Source organism: Neolamprologus multifasciatus, chromosome 4 (genome assembly GCF_963576455.1).
Source record: "Neolamprologus multifasciatus chromosome 4, fNeoMul1.2, whole genome shotgun sequence".
NCBI lineage: Eukaryota > Metazoa > Chordata > Actinopteri > Cichliformes > Cichlidae > Neolamprologus > Neolamprologus multifasciatus.
Window position 1 is genome coordinate 28,027,235 of NC_140442.1, and position 19,258 is coordinate 28,046,492.

Genomic DNA, 19,258 nt, shown 5'->3' on the forward strand with positions numbered 1-19,258 from the left:
CCGCTCTTAACACTCTGACTACGCTCGTTTTCTTGTTTAGGTTTGAAGTTAGGTGAAAAATCATATTGACCCAACGGCCTACAACTCTGTCTACCCTGGGCTGGATTACCAGTCCAATCCAGACCTCTGATGATTCTTCATATTATCTCAACAAGCTTTTTTACACCTGCTTCTGCTGCCCCCAAGAGGCCAGAAGAAAAAAAAGAAAAGAAAGCAAAGATATATATGTAGTCTCATAAATCGTCAGTTTTAACAATTTGTGATATTCTATATTTTTCTTTTTTTTTCTCTTTAGAAGGATGTGCATCTGAGTTTAAATTAATTTCTGTTGTCCCATCATGTCGATTACAATTTAATATCCTTGAGTTCTTAGCTTAATTATATTCATGAAATGTAATTAAAGTCTTAATGTAACAGACTGACGTTTTTAAACAGAGAACACGCACAGACGAGGACGTTGTTGTGTCAGTAATCTGTTCTGATTCATTATGATTCAGTAACAAATGATGAATGATATAAAATGATAATTCATTTTAACCACAGGATTTTTCAAACAAAAATGTATTCATAAAGCACAACAATAAGTACAACAGTGTCACCTCTTAGCAGTCCAAACAAATGATTGTATAACTACATTTCAATCCAAAACCGTTAAAATTATTTTTCAACCGTTTCCCAACACAGAATTAAACGGGAACTACATATAACGGGCAGGTAAATTGTTTAGGTAAACAAGTAAATAATTAGATTCAAATAATAATAATAATAATAATAATAATAATAATAATAATAATAATAATTAAAATTGGACTTACAAAAGAAGAAACACTGGGAAACTAAGGTAAACGGTGTTTTTAAAACACACGAGACTAATAAGTATGACATCACTTTGTGATCCAGTTCGATTTTCTATCGTAGAAGCAAAAATAACGTAAACACCAAATGTGTTTGTTGAATTTTCCCTACTGTTCTTGAACGCAGCGCGTCTCGTCACCCTGACCCGGAGGAACTTCTGTTCAGCTTTATTACCCACAATTCCTTTCTCCGCCTTCCTCTTTCCGTGCTGCAGCAATGTCTAAGAGAGGTATGAGAGTTGCTTTATAATATCCACCTCCATCTGCTCTTTCTAAGACGAGCTACAGCGTATATAGTTGCTTATGTGTGATAGAGAAGCTAAATCAATGTTTTTGTGGGACTAGTTTTGAAATTATGACAAAAGTTAGCGATTTTATAAAGATCGCGGTTGAGCTGGGAATTGAAGGAAGCCATGTTTTTCGTTCAGCGCCATGTATTACTGAAGCGAGAAATGCTAGAGGCGGAAAATGTATACGAGCTAGTCGCATTTTCTTCCACACACTTTAGCCTTCTGTGTGGTGATAAGGTTTTTGTTTTTAAGTGAATTATAACGATGCTTCCTGACCTGAAGGTGTGCCAATGAAGTGAATTTATTTGTGGTGATCAGGGCTAGCCGGGAAAGCTAAGCAGAGCCGGTACACACCAAGCGTGAATTATAGATAAATTGGAGCTGCCACATTTGAAACAAACTCTTATTGAGCAAAAGGGAAAATGCGTGGGGTACAATGTAGTTTTAGCGCTTGGTTCCTACTTGTCATTACTCTTAACCCAGTGAATGGAAAATAGGGTTTAAAGTGTTCACGTGTTTTGTAGCTCCGAAATTAAACAGAATTGTAAAAAGTTGTGTATTTGTAATATCATTAAGGTTAGAAGTTCTTTTAGATTTGGCTTCTCTGAATTTTAACCATCATTGTGTCCTGATCAAAGGTCGTATTCATGCTGTGTTATAAGCTTCAGTAAAGCATGCTGTAGCTTGTATTACAGTGGGTGTGTAGATTTCTCAAATGTGGCATTCGCTCCTAAAATGGACCTATGTGATGATTAAAGCTCTGAGTCAGGGATTTTAGTGTCACTAAGTACACAAGGGCACTCATGGTAAATACTTACATTTGAAATATCTTTCCTCAGAGTTTAAATCACAAATGCCCAATTTGTCAGGTAGAAATGATTCTTACTCGGGCATGTTTCTTTTCCTGCAGGACGTGGTGGTTCCTCTGGAGCCAAGTTCCGCATCTCCCTGGGTCTCCCAGTAGGAGCGGTTATCAACTGCGCAGACAACACAGGTAGGTCTGTGGTAACTTGTTGCTGTGTCAGGTTGACTCCTGTTGACTTTTCCTTTTGCTTCTCTTGTTCATCTTTTCTATACAATACAGTCTTAAACTCTTAAGTGATTGAAGGGAATTTAAGATCCAGCCTAAAACTTACTGTTTTTGATGTTGAGCTGTTATCTTTTCACTAAGACCGACCACAACATTCTTCCCTGTATGTGAACTAGTTTATGTGGTGTGCTCCTTCTAGTGTTTGTGATTTTGTTGTTGTAAATAGTTCAAGCTAAAAGTATCACAAAAGGACAAAGTTGGTAAATCTCAGGGTTTGTTTGTTTTTTTTCTTTCAAATTTTGGAAGTTATGTGAAACTGCTTAATTTTAACTTTGCTATAGAGCATCATGTGCTGCTCAATGATGAATGTACTGGAAACCTGGATTAATTTCTTTTACTGCTTGGAATGGCAAGAAACCTCCCACATCCTTGGTATTGCCCTGTGTAGAGAAGAAACCCCTTACTCATTATTTCCTGTAACTTCATAGTGTTTTTTTTTCTTAAAGCAGTTGTTTGCAGAGTAAAGATCACAAAAGGCTAATAAAACACATTAGCAAATATAATCATTGTAGTCTTTCTGTAGATATTGTTTTAATCCTTGTTGCTTATACCTGCTGATGTTTGCACTGAATAAGTTTGCCTTTTGTTGTCCTGGAAGCAGCTTTATCATTAAATATAAGTGACAACTTGGAAAACATGGCTACATGGTATCTACCATACTGACTAATGCACATAAATGGATTATTTGAGATTTTTTTTATTTAACCTCTGTGTGAAAATTAACATGTAAAGCATCAGTGTGTCAGGTCTAAGGAGGGAGGTTTTCTGAAAACTTAGATCTCACCCAACATGGTTCTTTTGTTTCCAGTTTTTCTAGACAGAATGCTTTTGACCACAAGTTTGATTGTACTTGATTGTACCTGAAGGCTCACCTGACTTAAAATCTATACTCAAAAACATGTTGTTGAAGTTGAACTTGGATTAATATGTAGATTAATGGGCACGATTGGTAGCAGTGTCCAATTAATTTACCTTGGGGGGGGTAAAGTAATTAGACACTGAAGGTATGTTGTTTTTCTAGAACCAATTTAAAAAGTACTTAGCAGAAAAAGAAACTGTTTCAGAACTTTGAGTAACTGCATCTGACATTATGTGAATGGGCATAAACTACAGTGACATGTAGGGCTTTGCGATATGACCAAAATCTCATATCCCGCTATAAGAATTCTATCGTCCCGATAACGATACAAATCACAAAAATTTAACATTTTCTGTAAATTCTGTGAATCTCGGGCAGGTTGACTTGTGTGAAGTGTTTCCAGCTGGGCGTGGTGTACCTGGAGTCGAGTGTTTTAACCGATGCATGAAACGATACATTTTTAGACATAAGTTGTAACGGCGCCGTTTTCTTTGAGTATTTATTACACGGCGTGCTGCGGGGAAAAGCCTGCTCTAATGTTTGAGTCTAAGGTTTATTTATTAGCACCCGATGGCTCTTTTTTGCTTCTCATCCGTAAATACTCTGCATGCTCTTTCACATGATTCAGTTTATTTTGAAAAGTCTCAGCAGGATCTTGAGTTTTATTGTGAAAGGTTTATGTAGAAAATAAACAAGCGGACACGCGATAGTTTTACCGTCGTTGTTACTAACGACAACACATAAAAACAGGCGCTTGTCCGTCCGTAGTGTGGTTATATTAAATATAAGAGAACGAGAGAACTTAAAGAAATGAATATAGCCACTACAGTGACCATCAAAACGATGAAAAAATATTGCCGTAAACAGTTTATTTTGCGACACCACGAAACAAACGATAGTGTAAAATGAAACGATAGATGTTTTTTATATCGTCGTCCGATATATCGTTATATCGAACAGCCCTAGTGACGGGATTGAAGCACTGGGAAAATGGCTACTAGTTGGTTACTTCTGTCCGCCCCTTCCAAAAGCACTTGCTTTGTCTGCTCAGTGGCTCGGTGAGTTGTCGTAGAAGGGAATATTGATTTCATCACTGTGGGTGAGACGGCAGCGACCCCACTGTGGCTGACTGATCTCAATCAGGGATGAGACAAGCTGACAAAGTGAATTTATCATAAACCGGAATGGGAGTAGATCTTATTTTCTTCCACCCTGTCCTCTGTTCTCATTATGGTGTTTCTTACTGTGTTTTTCAGGTGCCAAGAACCTGTACATCATCTCTGTGAAAGGCATCAAGGGGCGTCTGAACCGTCTTCCTGCTGCTGGAGTTGGTGACATGGTCATGGCCACAGTCAAGAAAGGCAAGCCAGAGCTCAGGAAGAAGGGTAAGTGGGAAACTGGTCGTCATACAGTCTTCACCAGACATGTAGGTTCTGTTTGCAGCGTTGCACACACTTTCATAAACTAATTATTAAATGTCATTTAAGCTGCTTTCCTGCAGATACTGTCATTTCTCAATGATAGATAACTAAACAATAAGGAGCGGTGGATCCATTAACAATGAAGCTCGTGACTGTATTCCTCTTTGCCTGTTTAGCTTTAGTTTAGTGAAACGTGTTTACAGGTTCTAGTTGGAGTAGCCTTCCAGCTGGAAGATCCCTAGAGCAGAGCAGGAACTACTGTCGCCATCTGCAGTCTTTAAACGTCTAAATATAAGCTGCCAGTCTCAGTTGCAGAAAGGTGTTTAAATACGGTTTTTAGTTTTTTATTTTGAGCTCAAATGAACCTTGTTCCCCTCTCCACAGTGCATCCTGCGGTGGTGATACGGCAGCGGAAGTCGTATAGACGAAAAGATGGCGTGTTTCTCTATTTTGAAGACAATGCGGGTGTCATAGTAAACAACAAAGGAGAAATGAAAGGTGGGTTTTTGAAATGTGGTGTGGCATTCATGCGCGCTGTACAGGGAGGTGATTGGTGTGTGGTCATGACAGGAGCATATTTGCCCTTCCAAAAGCACTTGCTTTGTCTGCTCCGTGGCTCGGTGAGTTGTCGTAGAAGGGAATATTGATTTCATCTCTGTGGGTGAGACGGCAGCGACCCCACTGTGGCTGACTGATCTCAATCAGGGATGAGACAATTTATAAATACTGAGTACAACTTTTTCTTTTAATGTATTGGTTAATGTGACGTTTGACCCAAATGATGTGCTCCCAGTAATGAAAATAACACCACCTTATAAATTTGCCTAACTTTTATGCCTCTCCATTGTAAAATCTGCTTATTTTTTTAAGCTTTTAAAATAACACAAGTATCGGGACTTATGTCTCTTCGTGTGTGTGTCTACAGGTTCTGCCATCACAGGCCCAGTGGCCAAAGAGTGTGCTGACCTGTGGCCCAGGATTGCCTCCAATGCTGGCAGCATAGCCTGAGCTGGACCCTGCACCTGTTTGTTTTCAATAAAAACTTGTTATTGAGATGTGTCTTGGTTGTTTCATTTACCTTTCGGTCCAAAATATTAAGACTATTACAGAAAAGGCTCTTATTGTTGTGATTTAATATTCATAAAGAGTCAAGTATATGCTCAGAACTTGTTTGGTAATATGAAGTTTATTTTTCTTTTATATTCAGTATGTACATGACTGACAGCTGGTACTCTTTGCTGTTTCTCACATTAGATACACTAGGGCATAGGTGTCAAACTAATTGCATTTGGCCCGCAAAGCCATACAAAATTACTATCACAGCTGGACTGCCGGTATTATACAGTGCATGTACTGCTAATACTACAATTCCCAGAATGCTCTATTGGCGTTTTGGCGCATCAGTCACACAGGACCCATTAGCACCCTCTACTCTGTTGACCATAGTCATAGCAACCATGCAAATACTGCCATGCTACCTATACCAAAATCGCAAAAAAGGCAGAAAACAGGAGCTTTCTGGACAGGTGGGAGAATATGATGAAAATTTGATAAAGTGATAAAATTTAATTCAGAAGGCTGCAAATACAATTTTTATTCAAGAAATGAATTCCACTGATGTGTTATTTAATTGGAATTTTGATTTTGCATGTGTGCAATATTAAGTTATATTTACGTTTATATAAGTTATATATATTGTTTAGTATTAAGCTTTGCATGTTCCATATTCAGTTTTTCAGCAAAACTTGTTTGAGTCCAGAAAAAAAGATTCCTTGTAATATTATTTCTCAATGAATATTAATGTTAGCCCGTGACTGTGATCCAGTTTTGAATTTTGGCACACTGTATTTGAGTTTGACACCCGTGCACTAGGGCCAACAAAAATGTCAAGACTACAGCTGTGGGGAAAAGTCAAAACTTTGAACCTGACTGGAGAATTTAAATCAAAACTAACTCGTGAGGGGTGAATTTTACAGCCGGCATGAGGATGGGATAGAAACCACACAAAATTAATAAAGAGGAATACACTTCAAAATGTGTTTTTACAGTGTCTAGCTGGCACCACCTAACCGTGAATGAAATCTTCCCCTAGTGGACTTCTTTATAGGAGTGTGGCATTAATAGAGTTTTGAATACACAGTGGAGGTGACCTGTGAATTGGCATGTATGTGTACACCATCCTTTTTCAGTTAGTGTATAAATGTGCTTTCCTGCTCGGCCATTTTCAGTTCTGTCTGCTGTACTTGGACATCCCTGGCACCTCACTGCTTGGCAGATGGAAGCCACACTACCATCTGCATAGAGCATGTTTCCTCTGTCATAGATGCCTTCATCATGCCCATGTTCCAAAGTCAATCAGGCTGAGGTACAAAGAAAAGAAAAACATTGCATTTTCCTGCACTTCACAGTGACAGTATGTCTGCATACAGTTTCAGTTGTCGAAAAGTGGCGCTTAACAAAGGTACAGATAATACTGTGTAGGTGCACGTTCAGCTGTGGTCATGTAGCCTGTGTACCTGCAGGTTTAGTAAAAGAACTTGAAGTGTTAATGCAAGAGGTTAGTGACACAATGGACACAAAATGCGTGACGAATAAGCAGACAGTGCAAAGCTATCAAGCTGTAGAATGCACAGTTGTGGTCAGAAGTTTACATACTTGATATTTTGAGCCTTAACAATTTCTTTGAATTGTTCTTTTCCCTGGTATAATGATTGCAGGGCATACATCTTTAATGTTTTAAAAAATATTTAGTACACAACTTTGAATTTATTTTGTTTTTTTTCTCTTATCCACACGGGGTCAAAATTATATATACAGGCTAAAATATATACACACATTCACTTTTATCTTTCAACTTCAAGGGCTATTCTCATTATCGATCATAATTGACTTTCTCTTTACCAGCATAGAGGAAGTTATGACAACAATCATTGAATTGACAAATATGCAGAACAACTGGAAAGTCTAAGAAAGGAGAATTACAGAGTTACACAACTTGGGAAGGTGTCTTGGAGCCATTTATAAACATCTGCAGATTCCAAGATCATCAGTTTGAACAATTTTGTGTAGATACAAGTTGTTTGGATGTGTCATCACCGCCAAGTTCTAGAAGAAGGCCCTATCCTGCACTCAGGTGAAGAAATTGGTTAGGATATTCAGGAACAACCAAGGCTCAAGTCTGCCTGAGTCTTGGAAACTGCTATAATGTCAGTGTCACTGTACAGTAGGACAGGTTTTGGATCACTGTGGAGTTTGGAGGCTTTAAAACCTCTGCAAATATACCGACTATCGAGCATGGTGGTGGCAGTATGCTCTCAGGCTGTTTTGCTGGATACAACAGAATGTTCCAACAGGAGGGTAATGCTAAACATGGATCAAAACTGGTTTTGGACTGGATAAAGCAGACAACGCTTCTAGAATGGCTTTGCTAATGGCTAATAACAACTAATAAACAACAGTTCATCATTACTTTAAGATATGAAAGTCATTCAGTTTGGGAAACCTGAAGTTTAAGAGATTCTTTCTGCTGCAAGGATGGGTTAGAGAAACCACAGCTCATCAAACAGCATTGCTCTAGAAATGCCCCTTTACGTCTAAATTAGTTTAAAATTGGGAGGTACAACTTTTTTTGATTGTTATAAAGCCTTCAATTAAACCAATGAAGCCAATTAAACTATCAGCTGCTTTAGGTTTACCTACTGGACATTATTCTCCATTAACACAGCAGACAGTCTGCTCTGAACTTCCTGGACAATCATCTATTTTTCAGGAGAATGGCCCATGGATCTGAGATGGCTTGAAATGAGTAGGAGCACAGAGTTTAAGGCTACGTTCACACTGCAGGCGAAAGCGCATCAAATCTGATTTTTTTGACCCTATGCGACCCATATCCGATCATGGTGTGACAGTGTGAACGGCACAAATCCGATATTTTCAAATCCAATCTGGGTCACTTTCGTATGTGGTGCTGAACCCGATACATATCCGATGTTTCAGAAAGCGACCGCTGTGTGAATGGTCAAGTCGCATTAAATCCGTCTTTTACGTCACTGACACAAGACAGACGCCAATTATCAGCGACGGAGAAGCGCCCGATAAGACATCGCGAACGCTTCCTGGCCATCCGGTGAAACTGGTGGGAAGACAACGATGGAGAAACGTGAACATTTTATTTGTACTGTATAATCTGCAGATTCTGACAGAAATCTGCAGCTATCCTTTGAAACACCGCTCCTCTAAAACAGCAATAAGGATCATTATTAGGTTATCTACATTATTATGTAAATAACAAAATAACTTAAAGCAAAAACTGGGAAACGTGAAGTCCGAAGTATTTATATTAAGGACCATCAGTCAAACAATACTGTTTGCTCTGGGTCTAAACAGAGCGCGTTGTGCGTGACGTCTTCTTTTGCGCATGCGGCCGCTTTGAGCGTTCACACTGAAGCGCGTTTGCTGTCGCATTTTATTTGTAGTGTGAACGAGCAGACAAAAAAATCGGAATTGAGCATTAAGACCTGCAGTGTGAACGTAGCCTAAGAGAACACAGCCACCAAAAGCATTTGTGGGAACTACTTGAAGATATTTGTAAAATCTGTAGGTCTTCATGACTTCTTAATAGTGAAATTTAACAGTTTGATGTCTTCAGCAGTGTTCAACAATACAGTAAGACAAGAAAATCCATTAAATGAGCATGTGTTTACAGTAGAATTTCTTTGGCTGTGCGGTATCTCAAAAAAAGTCCTGGTCTTTACATCTGAAAAAAAGCTTAAATTTACTGTATTTGATCAAAAGGCTAGCGTGTCAATTCTTCAGTCATTTTGTATGACTGCAGTTCAGTTTTGAATAAAGTAATGGACTGAGTAACATAGGATATTAACCACTTCCTTGGGCATTTGTTTCAAGCTGTCTCAGAGTTGTGTATTCTATTTTCTTGTTTGGGTTTCTACTGTCAATATAACTTCTTTCCCAATAGTCTTGCCAACCAGCTCCATTTCCATACTTGACACTAAACATCTCTTTGATTATTTTACAGTTTCACTTTTATTCCACCAATGCCAAACAAAAGCAGCTTAGTGGGGTTTTTGTTTTTAAATATACAGTAGAGCTTACCCAATGCTGTAGTGGAAAAAGAGTTTAAATTTCCAGGGAGCCACCTTCACTGCAAGTCAGAATTTTGGCCAAGCTATGTGAAGTTCCCATTGTGTGGACTTAAGATGTGCCATTTCCCAGAAAGAAATGGGAACCAATTTGTTTTATTTCACAACAAGTTAACTTTAGATCTTGAATTCAGGTAGAAGAACCGACGCATATGGAAAAGAAATAGTAAAAACTTATGTGATTTACTCATGAAAGTGGCCACTTTCTCATTACTTTCATATATTGTTTTAGGAAGTATCCAAAACATACAAGTTTCATTATAATTTTTCAAGGGATCTTATATCTGTTTTCACTCTTGTATGCTTTTCAAGACAGACACAAACTTTATAAGATTTATATATATATTTTCCATATGGGGAAGCTGTTCTATTTGGATAATTAAGCTACATTCTGAACAATACATTTTATGTGGTGCTCTAAAGGTTGAAGTTTAGCAGACTCATGAGTTGATTTGTAAATCAAGAGTGACTCTGCCTCTGATAAATTTATCTAACAAATTAAAATTCAAGGTATTATGTCCAGTCTGGGAATAAATGGCCTCCCTCCCTTCCCTTTGCTGTCCTTGTCGCTGGGGGCCTCAGTGCGGGTGCTCTGTGTTGGGCTGGGCTGTGGGCGCTCTTCACAGGTGGCATGGGGGTGGGTGTGCCATGTCCCATCTCGGTAGGTGCAGTAGCATACTGTTCGCTCGTCAATGTTCACACGCTCCCCTGCTGGGATCACCCTGTTCCCAGCAAAACAGTTGGGACCTATAACGACAGTTAACATTTTATTGTTGATTCCATCATCAAACAGTGAACGAGTTCATAGAGCGTATCCTTCCTCTGTAGTTGAGGTCGCTTGTGAAACATGCCGGCTGTCTTTCTAATGGGACCGCACCTTTAGTCTCATTGTTTTCAAGTAGGGTTTACTTTTAAAAATAATCATAAACCTAAAGAATAAATTACTCCATTCTTGCATATTTTAAGTCTCAGATCTGTAATTACAGACAAATCTGGCTGTAGGTTATTATAGGGCTTTAACCCCAATTTGATATGGGGGTCCAGTCCCAAGCTACAACCCACCAACCACCCACCTCAGCACTGTCAGTATTAGCTGTATGCTTGATGCTTTGTGAATTATTCAGTTAAAAAAATATTATCATGGCTTGCTAGTGTGCTCAAAACAAACAAGCACACAGTGCACTTTTAAACCCAGTGAAATGGGGGTTTTTTCCCCATTGCAACACGGGTCTAAATATAGTTTTTTTTAATATATTACCTGTTAAAATTATTGTTTTTCCTGGTTTGTTTAAATTATGTCAATTTTCTTGCATACAGCAGTTTTACTGTTGATTTACTGTTTTAGTTTAAGAAGTCTCTCTTCCCAAAAGATAAATGAATTCCCTCTAACATCTCTCAGGTCTATATGATATTAAAGCAACAACAAAATTGCAGTTACAAATTATGTGGGGTAGTAATTACTGACTAAATAATGCAAACAGCCTGCCTTTGATTTGCGTTCCTCATTCACAGATGGGGTTCCTTTATTTGGCGGCTACCTGAGAAACAATTACCAACCCCAACCAGCAGGAGCACAGGAAGTACAGTTCATCTAGTGCCAGATCTGATGGCATCCAATAAAGCACAGCTGACATAAGGGAATTTGGCAATAGTAAGGAAAGAAAGAAATAAATTAAAAAAACAGTGACGCAACAAACTGAACCATCTGTCCCGCTGTCTGTGCAGAACTGAAGCAGTAAAAATAGAAGGTTCAACTTAACTGCAACTGCCTTTAGACACCAAGAGCAAGACAACAGCAAAGCATGTTTATGTGCATGTTCCTGTTGGGTTTTTTTTTTTTTTACCTTTTAACTGCTTTCCATGTCCAATTTATTCTATAATTAAGGCAACATATAAAAGCAAAGTTAATATACCCGCTGCTACAAAAGAGCTCAAACTCACACACACACACACACACACACACACACACTGATGCACCAGTGTTTCAAAGCCACTTTAATGCCAGTAGCAATGAAAGTCTGAGTGACATAACGGGAATGACTGTATAAGCTGCAGGGTGTGTGAGGTGACATAACCAGTGCAGCTTCTGAAAGCTCCAGGGTGAACACACTGACTGTCACAGTGACCACTCTTACTATAGTGCACACTGGGATCAACAGCTTAAGTGTGTGTGTGTGTGTGTGCGCGCATGAGGATAAAGTCAGTGAGATGGGATATAACAGCACAGAGGAGAGTGGATGTACACATAGATGAAACAAATGACAGCTGGGAATGGGGAAAACATTCAGACAGCAACATTTTAAACAGAACTGTTATGAAAAAATGTCTTTCCAAAAGCACTGATAAGCTGTATAAAAGCATGCACTGAGTTTGTAAGTCATTTAATGTCCATTTTTAATTACAACTTCAATTCAATTAAATTTTATTTATATAGCGCCAAATCACAACAACAGTTGCCTCAAGGTGCTTTATATTGTAAGGTAGACCGTACAATAATAGATACAGAGGAAAAACCCAAGAAACTTGCAACTGTTCTTGCATTACCCAACCTCACCCCAACCCAGGGGATGATGATACCTCCACCCGACCTGATGTCCTGGGTCCCCCTTGCTGTAGCATTTATGTTGTACGTCATGAGTCTTGTGATAGTTGTGATAGCAGTTGCTTCTTCCAGATGTTGGACTACTGAGCTACTAGTTGTTTTGATGTTAGTCTAGTTGTTGGGTGTAAAAGAATCCATATTTCTCGTCATGTAACTCCTTCCGCTGCTATTGCAGCATCGTGTAGTAGCATGCCAACAGCTCCCTATTCTCATTCCTCGTCTTCTTATGCTTTGTTGTTTCAGTAGCCCACTTCTCATCAATGTGCCCTAGTTCCTTAACATCTGATACAGACGTTGTTAATGCAGGCAACGTCCAGGTATGGATTTTGTGGGCTATGTGTCTCTTGCTCATATTTCTGATGCTCATATTACCTCACAAAAAAACAATGTCCCTACTCGACCTGTAGACAGCCTTTATCCTTCAAGCTTGGGTTCTCTATCCACTACCATGGGCCTGAGCGCTTGAGGGTCCTGCGCATAGTGGTTCCATTTACCATTTTTTTAGCTACTGGGTAGAGCTACATCTATCACTACAGCCATCTTTCTCTGCTTGTCCACCACTACTATGTCAAGTAGGTTAGCCACCACCAGTTTGTCTGTCTATATCTGCAAGTCTCACAGGATCTTAGCTCATCATTCTCAAACACCCTAAATTCATTTTGACTTCCAGGCCATAATTAGCACACATATTACTGTATACTATGCTGGCAATTTGGTTATGGTGTTCCATGCCCTTCCTGCTAGCATCTTGCACCCTGCTCTTATGTGCTGGATTGTCTCTGGATCTTTGCACAGCCTGCGTCTGGGAACTTGCCTTGTGTGATAGACCCACCCTCTATGGCTTCGTCCAGCCACTGGTAAGGTTTCTTGATGCGAGTCACTTCTTCTGTAGTAATCCTACAAGTACTAGGGTACAAGATCAAGTATATATGTAGATATAGATCCTTGTGGACAAGAAAGCTGGAAGCCAAAATCAGGGTTGCACAGAAGGATTTTCATTTTTTTAACTGACGCATGATCCATGCCTACCTCTGAAGAAGCTAACGGCACTCCACAGATGATAGGAAGCACAAAGGAGGCGGCTAACAGCAGGTACTCATCTAGACTGGCCAACAAAGGGTAGAACAATCCTGATCATGAAGGATCCTCACAAGGGCACGCCATCATGAAATTACTGGCCAATTACCTGCCTCTCCCACACATGGCAGCTCCTCTCAACATTGTAGCTACCAAGCTGAGTAGGTACATTAGTCAGTATGTAACCACAGTTCAAAAAGGCATTGGAAAAAAAACACCAGAGGGCCAAAGAACCAACTTCTTATTAATAGAGCAGTAGACCAGGACTCTAAGACCAGGCAGACAACCTGAGCAACCTGGATTGACTACACGAATGCCTGAAACGAGGTCATTTTGGACCATGCTTTGTGCACTGGTATGCAGTCATGTTGGAACTATTCCTACATAGTTGGGAGCTTGAAACTGTCAAATACATCTTGGTATGATGAAGCATTAAAGATTCCCTTTAATGGAAATAAGTAGTTGAGCCCAACTCCATAATACCCTTCCACCAAACTTTACACTTAGAATAATGCAGTCAGACAAGTACCATTCCCCTGGCAAAATCTCTGCTCGTCCATCAGATTGCCAGTTGGAGACATGACAAATTTGAATGCAATAATAAATCAGGTAAATATCTGGCAAACCTACTTAAGCAAAATAAAGAAAAAAAAACAATTACAGTTATCAAAGACTTAGCAGGGAAACCATTTCGTAATCTTAAAGATATAAATAATGTTTTTAGGACGTTTGACATGAATTTGTACACTTCTGACCATGACTCAAATATGGAAGATATTCACAAATTTCTTAGTGCTATAGATCTGGCTCATTTAACACAAGACCAAGTTAGGATGTTGGATAAACCTATACCTCTAGAAGAACTATTCTGTACTCTTAATCAAATCCCCAATAATAAGGCACCTGTCCCAGATGGATTCCCTGCTGGGTCCTACAAACATTTTTGACCAACCTTGTTCCCACTATTTATAAGAATGACAGATAAATTTATGATTACCTCTAGAATTCCTCCTACCATGAATACTATTGTTAAAACCAAATAAAGATCTCACTCAGTCAACTAGTTATACACCACTTTCTCTGGTAAATAAAGACATTACAAATATAAGCAAGGTCCTAGCATCCTGCTTTGAGAAAGTAATTCCAGCACTTATCCATCCTGACCAGACAGGTTTCATCAAAGGCATTCATCTATAAACACTCAAACTATTTAACTTAATGCTTTCACAGTATCAAAAAGTAACACTAATTGTATCACTCGATACATAAAAAGTATTTGACAAAGTCAACTGTAAATTCCTGTTTGCAATATTTGAAAAATTTGGATTCAGAGAATCATTTCTCAATAGGATAAGAGCATTTTACACATTGGTTGACTCCCTCTGATCAGGTCTGGGGGCAGCCCAGAACTCCATGGTCCCAACTCCAAAATGCTTCCGCAAAGGAAAAGAAGTGGAGGGCAGGGGTTGGGGATGTAGATGGGGTCATCCAATAGCCGGACGTACCAATCATTCAAGACCCACCTTGCTTCTAGTCCCCCCAATACTTGTGTATTAATGTGAGCAGGTGGTCTGAGAATAATCACTTGACAAGCGCCATAAAAAAAAAAGGGGGGGGGGGGGGGGGGGAGGAAAAAGGAAGATGGAAGAAGCGAAAGAAGAAGGGGGTGGATGACTAGGAGTTATTTCTTATTCTGAATTCATCAATTTGGATGAGTGAGTGAATAGTTTTACTGACTCCTCACTCCATTGAGGGTCATTGATGCTCAGACTGGTGATTGGGGCACACCCCAGTTGTGTCATGGAGATCAGGCTCAAATGTTCAGATAATTTCCAGTCTGGAAAGTTTCCCATCCAGATGATGTGCAGTAATTGAGTTTTTCTTCTTTAAAATGAACAATAGAAAGTTCCTACCAGCTATTTGATACTATATAATACTGATATACGCTTTATGGGCAACAATATCTCAATAAATAAATGCCATTTATTAAACCTGCTTGGCAGACTTGGGTACTTTTGAGTGCGTTAGGTCCCGGGGAATACCGAAATATATTACAACAGTACTAATCAAGGGAGAACATCATTACGAACGAAATGAATGACAAAGTCATAATAATTTGGAATGATTAAAAAAAAACCACCTATGATAAATGACAGCAAATATCTTTCTGGGTCTGCATGGACCCAAGTCAGTAGGATGAGGGTTAAGAGAAGATCCTGTAACTGCAGTTTGAGGGAAAATCTAAAATTTTATAATTTCTTTTATGAAATTTAAAAAGCATTAGCATTAAAAAAAAGTTGCTCTTGCTATCATCCATTCCTTAATAAAAATTTAAGCTTAGTTTTAATGATTACATTTACTACAGAGAGCAAAAGAAGCGATCTGAAAAGTTTTGGTAAGTACTAGGGGAGCACCAATTCAATATTTGGATCAGATATTGACCCAATCCTGGCTCAAAAAAGTAAATCAGCTGTTGGTGACAATGGGCCAATCAATGGGGCTGTCTATTTGCTGTCTATCTGGTTGGTATTGGGAGACCTAATGGAGAAAGCTTACAGCAAATTATCAGTTTTGGCATATCTGAAGATATTTCATAATCATTACACCAACACTCTTTGTATTTACAAAGGTTTTCGATTTAACTACAAACTGTGGTCAAGCTCAGATTTGGAGTCACTTTTACTGTCATTATGTTTGGTAAGAGAGACATTATATAAGGTAGAAGGCCAAAGGCTGCTGATTTTGTGTAACACTTGATGGGAAGCTTAAATTGCACTTATGGTAACATAACATTATGAACACAATCTGCCCACTGAAACTAGTGTCTTTAAGAAAAACAACTGTGAAACTTGTGAATGCATTTTAATATACGATCACTTGCCAAACAGGAAGTCTTAGCATGTTTTCTAAAGACTTTTTGAGTTACGAATAAATCCATATTTGTTTCTTTTTGTTTGCAAGAAGGGGATTTAAATTTTCATGATATTCTCCCAGTTTACACAATTATGCAACATAATGTATGCAAAGCTGATACTGAAGCAGATCTTTATGAGGCAAAGAGAAAGAAACACTTTGAACCTGAGTGACTCTCACCGGTCTTACATATGGGGCAGCAGTGGTTGGGTTCGTAGGTGGGGTTAACGCAGTGTGGGGCTGGGCACTCTGAAATGCTGCAGTACACCTCTCTGTTGGGCTCACAGCGACATCGCTCACACCTTGACAGCTGAAACACACAGGTAGCGTGAACATCATTATTACATGTTAACATTTGGATAGTCTGCATGGTCTCAAAATAAAGATGCGTAACAATGGTAGGGTTAGAGTTGCTTTTTCTTTAACATTCTGGTGCCTTCAGAATGTTAAAAAAAGGCATCCTTTTTTTTAAAGTGGTAGTGCTCTGGGCAACAAACCCATCCTGGAAACATCCTGCCCTCTATCAACAGTTTGAATGCTTCTGTAATCGGGTGGTGTGTTAGTACGGGGGATCATTTCTTTGCACACTTTGGATTTCCCAGTACCAGCCCAGTATTATTTAAATGCCAGCACCTATCTGAATATTGTTCCTGACCAATGTCCATCACCTTGAGACTACAGTCTACACATCTCCCTACACATTACATGTCACAAAGCTCACACCACTCAAATGGTTTCTTGAACATTAAAAAAGGTTCAGTGTACTCAAATGGCTTCCATATTCACCAGCGCTCTGTCCAATAAAGCACCTTTGTGATGTGGTGGAACGGGAGATTGGCATCATGGATGTGCAGCTTTTAAATGTTATCATGTCAGTCTAAACCAAAACCTCTGAGGAATGTCGCCTTGTTGAGTCAATGCCAAAAGTAGTTAAGGCAGCTCTGGAGGCCAAAGGGGATCAAACCCAATATTAGCAAGTAGTAACAATTGAGTGTATATCTAAAACGTATTTATGGAATTTATTGTAGGTTACTTCATTAGCTTATTCGTGTAAGCCTCCAAACAATCATAAAGTGGGCCAAACAACCTGCAACAGCAGGAAGGGTCTGGGTTTGAATTTGGTTGTCTGAGGAGTTTACAGAAGTTAGAGATAATGAATCACTGCAACAAGGAAAATCTTTTTTCTAGACATTTACTCAATGACCTGAAAATTAAGAATTTAACATTTCACCTTTCATCCCAAAGTTATTCAAGCATGTTGCAAACTTGCTGTTTTTTGTTTTGTTTTTTCCCCCTCTGGTTTTAGATGAGTTGGTAATTTCACATTACATGATTATGTATCACCAATGAAAAATGTATCCGTGACATGATGACATATAGTATTACTGCATGCATTAAAACTATTCTGGCGAAAACAGCTGTGTTCTGTAAAATAAGGCATACAAGGGCTGTGTATCTAAAGTTTGCACATTCTGAACTAGTTTGAATAAGTGTTGTGAGACAACAAAACAAAACAAAACCAAAAATCCCCCCCAAACCCTGTAAACCTTTATTTTCTTCCTGTAAACGTGTTGCTTAATTCTTTGGATCACTTTTAGAAAACATCACAGTGACACAGCGAGGATGCTATACAAAACATTCTATGCTTTACATGTGTCATGCAGCTGTAAGAAGAGGAGAAAATACACTATTTTACTGAGCGGCAAAAAAAGCAAACAATAATTTATGAACTTTATTATAAGTAGGTGATGGAAAAACATCTGGATTGAGAGAGGATCCCTACTAGCATGGGACACATCAACAGGGTTGTAATATTATGAACTTGTGGCTGGGACATGGATTGGAGGAGTTATTCGGAAGTTTGGCTCTTTCTCACCCTGAACTCTTCCAGCAGCCTGTATGTTTTGCCTCCGTAGACACAGACTCTGGCCATAGCCTCGCACACCGGGCAGCACGCTTTATACCTGATCCGCGTGCACCGGGGGTGGATGCGAGGACACTTGGGTCGGACGCATACTGGGCCGTCGATGGTGCATGTGCATGGGCACGACGTAGGGCTCGGGTAGTAAACCTCTCCGATGCTGTACACGAAGCCGTGGTCGTCGATACACCACTTCCCCCTGTAGTCGCCGAACTCGTAGTCCAAGTCGGTTTTGGAGTATTCCGCAGCAACCGCCACGCGCGCCGGACCGTGCGGCAGCGGAAGGAGTAGCAGGATCAGCACGAGCAGGACTGGGAGATAGCGGTTTGCCATGGCGAACAGGTTACCTGACAGTAAACCGTGTGCGCGATTACTGAGGGGCTTCTCTAACCGAACTTCTCCTCCTACTATCAGGAGCGCCTGTGACGCCCATACATGCGCGTCACCCTGGAGCGTCACTGAAATTACCCGAGGACAGCAGGCGGCTCCCCGAGCCCATAATTTCTGCCAAATCCAGAGGTAACGTTAGGATATTAAAGCGCAGGGAAGGGCAAATGTTTGATCATAGCTTAGTTTAATAATAACACATTTTTTAGGGTCAAAATGTGGTAAGAAAAAAGGGGGGGAAAGGGAGGAAAGAGCAAAGCTGAACAAAAGTTATAGATGTGTGCAAGGTGTTATCTGGGAGAAAAGTCAAGGGGGCGCGGTTGTTTAAATATTTTATGTTGTTTTTATTCATGTTTAAGGAATAATGAATGATTTTCAACTAAACAAAGTTGGAACCTAAACATATTACCACTATATTTACATAAAAATTGTATTCTTTTTCTTTAAATTCATTATTTATACAACAGCCATAGTTTCATGTTTGCTCATTTGCTCTTGTCACCAAATAAGATTAAATGTCATTTTAACTTCCATGATTGCCTTTTACATTGCTCCAGAGGTTCCAACTTTAACATGTCAGACAAATAAATGAATAATTAAAGACTACTGGAATTTCTGAAAATAAATCCTTCATTTTGTAACAGACAGCAGATGGAAACCATGAACAGAAACAGCATTTGTATAT

At 39.3% G+C, this 19,258-nt stretch overlaps 2 protein-coding genes across 4 annotated transcripts; one reads left to right on the forward strand and one right to left on the reverse strand.

Annotated features, from left to right (window-relative positions):
- Positions 1–957: 957 nt before the first annotated feature.
- Positions 958–5,567, forward strand: rpl23 (ribosomal protein L23). The gene is made up of 5 exons (XM_085158094.1): positions 958–1,084; positions 2,055–2,138; positions 4,350–4,478; positions 4,899–5,012; positions 5,440–5,567. Exons 1-5 carry the CDS (start codon positions 1,072–1,074, stop codon positions 5,520–5,522), a joined length of 423 nt encoding a protein of 140 aa, XP_085014220.1. The 5' UTR covers positions 958–1,071; the 3' UTR covers positions 5,523–5,567.
- LOC146520723 (von Willebrand factor C domain-containing protein 2-like) lies at positions 3,794–18,662 on the reverse strand. Of its 3 annotated transcripts, none has more exons than XM_085158089.1 (3): positions 18,142–18,662; positions 16,431–16,575; positions 3,794–10,420 (listed from the first exon to the last, which is right to left on the reverse strand). In XM_085158089.1, exons 1-3 carry the CDS (start codon positions 18,517–18,519, stop codon positions 10,179–10,181), a joined length of 765 nt encoding a protein of 254 aa, XP_085014215.1. In that variant the 5' UTR covers positions 18,520–18,662; the 3' UTR covers positions 3,794–10,178. The 3 variants fall into 3 exon arrangements, with proteins under 3 accessions (XP_085014215.1, XP_085014217.1, XP_085014216.1); XM_085158091.1 differs by having other exon boundaries at positions 16,455–16,575; positions 18,142–18,658; XM_085158090.1 differs by having other exon boundaries at positions 16,446–16,575; positions 18,142–18,652.
- Positions 18,663–19,258: the final 596 nt, after the last annotated feature.

Excerpts from the sequence above, each read along its gene's own strand:
- rpl23 (XM_085158094.1), top strand. Across the intron at positions 2,139-4,349 it reads CAACTGCGCAGACAACACAG|GTGCCAAGAACCTGTACATC; the intron begins GTAGGTCTGTGG and ends TGTGTTTTTCAG. Across the intron at positions 4,479-4,898 it reads GCCAGAGCTCAGGAAGAAGG|TGCATCCTGCGGTGGTGATA; the intron begins GTAAGTGGGAAA and ends CCCTCTCCACAG.
- LOC146520723 (XM_085158089.1), bottom strand. The coding sequence starts at position 18,519 with ATGGCAAACCGCTATCTCCCAGTCCTGCTCGTGCTGATCCTGCTACTC. Across the intron at positions 16,576-18,141 it reads GGCTGCTGGAAGAGTTCAGG|CTGTCAAGGTGTGAGCGATG; the intron begins GTGAGAAAGAGC and ends TGTGTGTTTCAG. Across the intron at positions 10,421-16,430 it reads GACCGGTGAGAGTCACTCAG|GTCCCAACTGTTTTGCTGGG; the intron begins GTTCAAAGTGTT and ends CTGTCGTTATAG.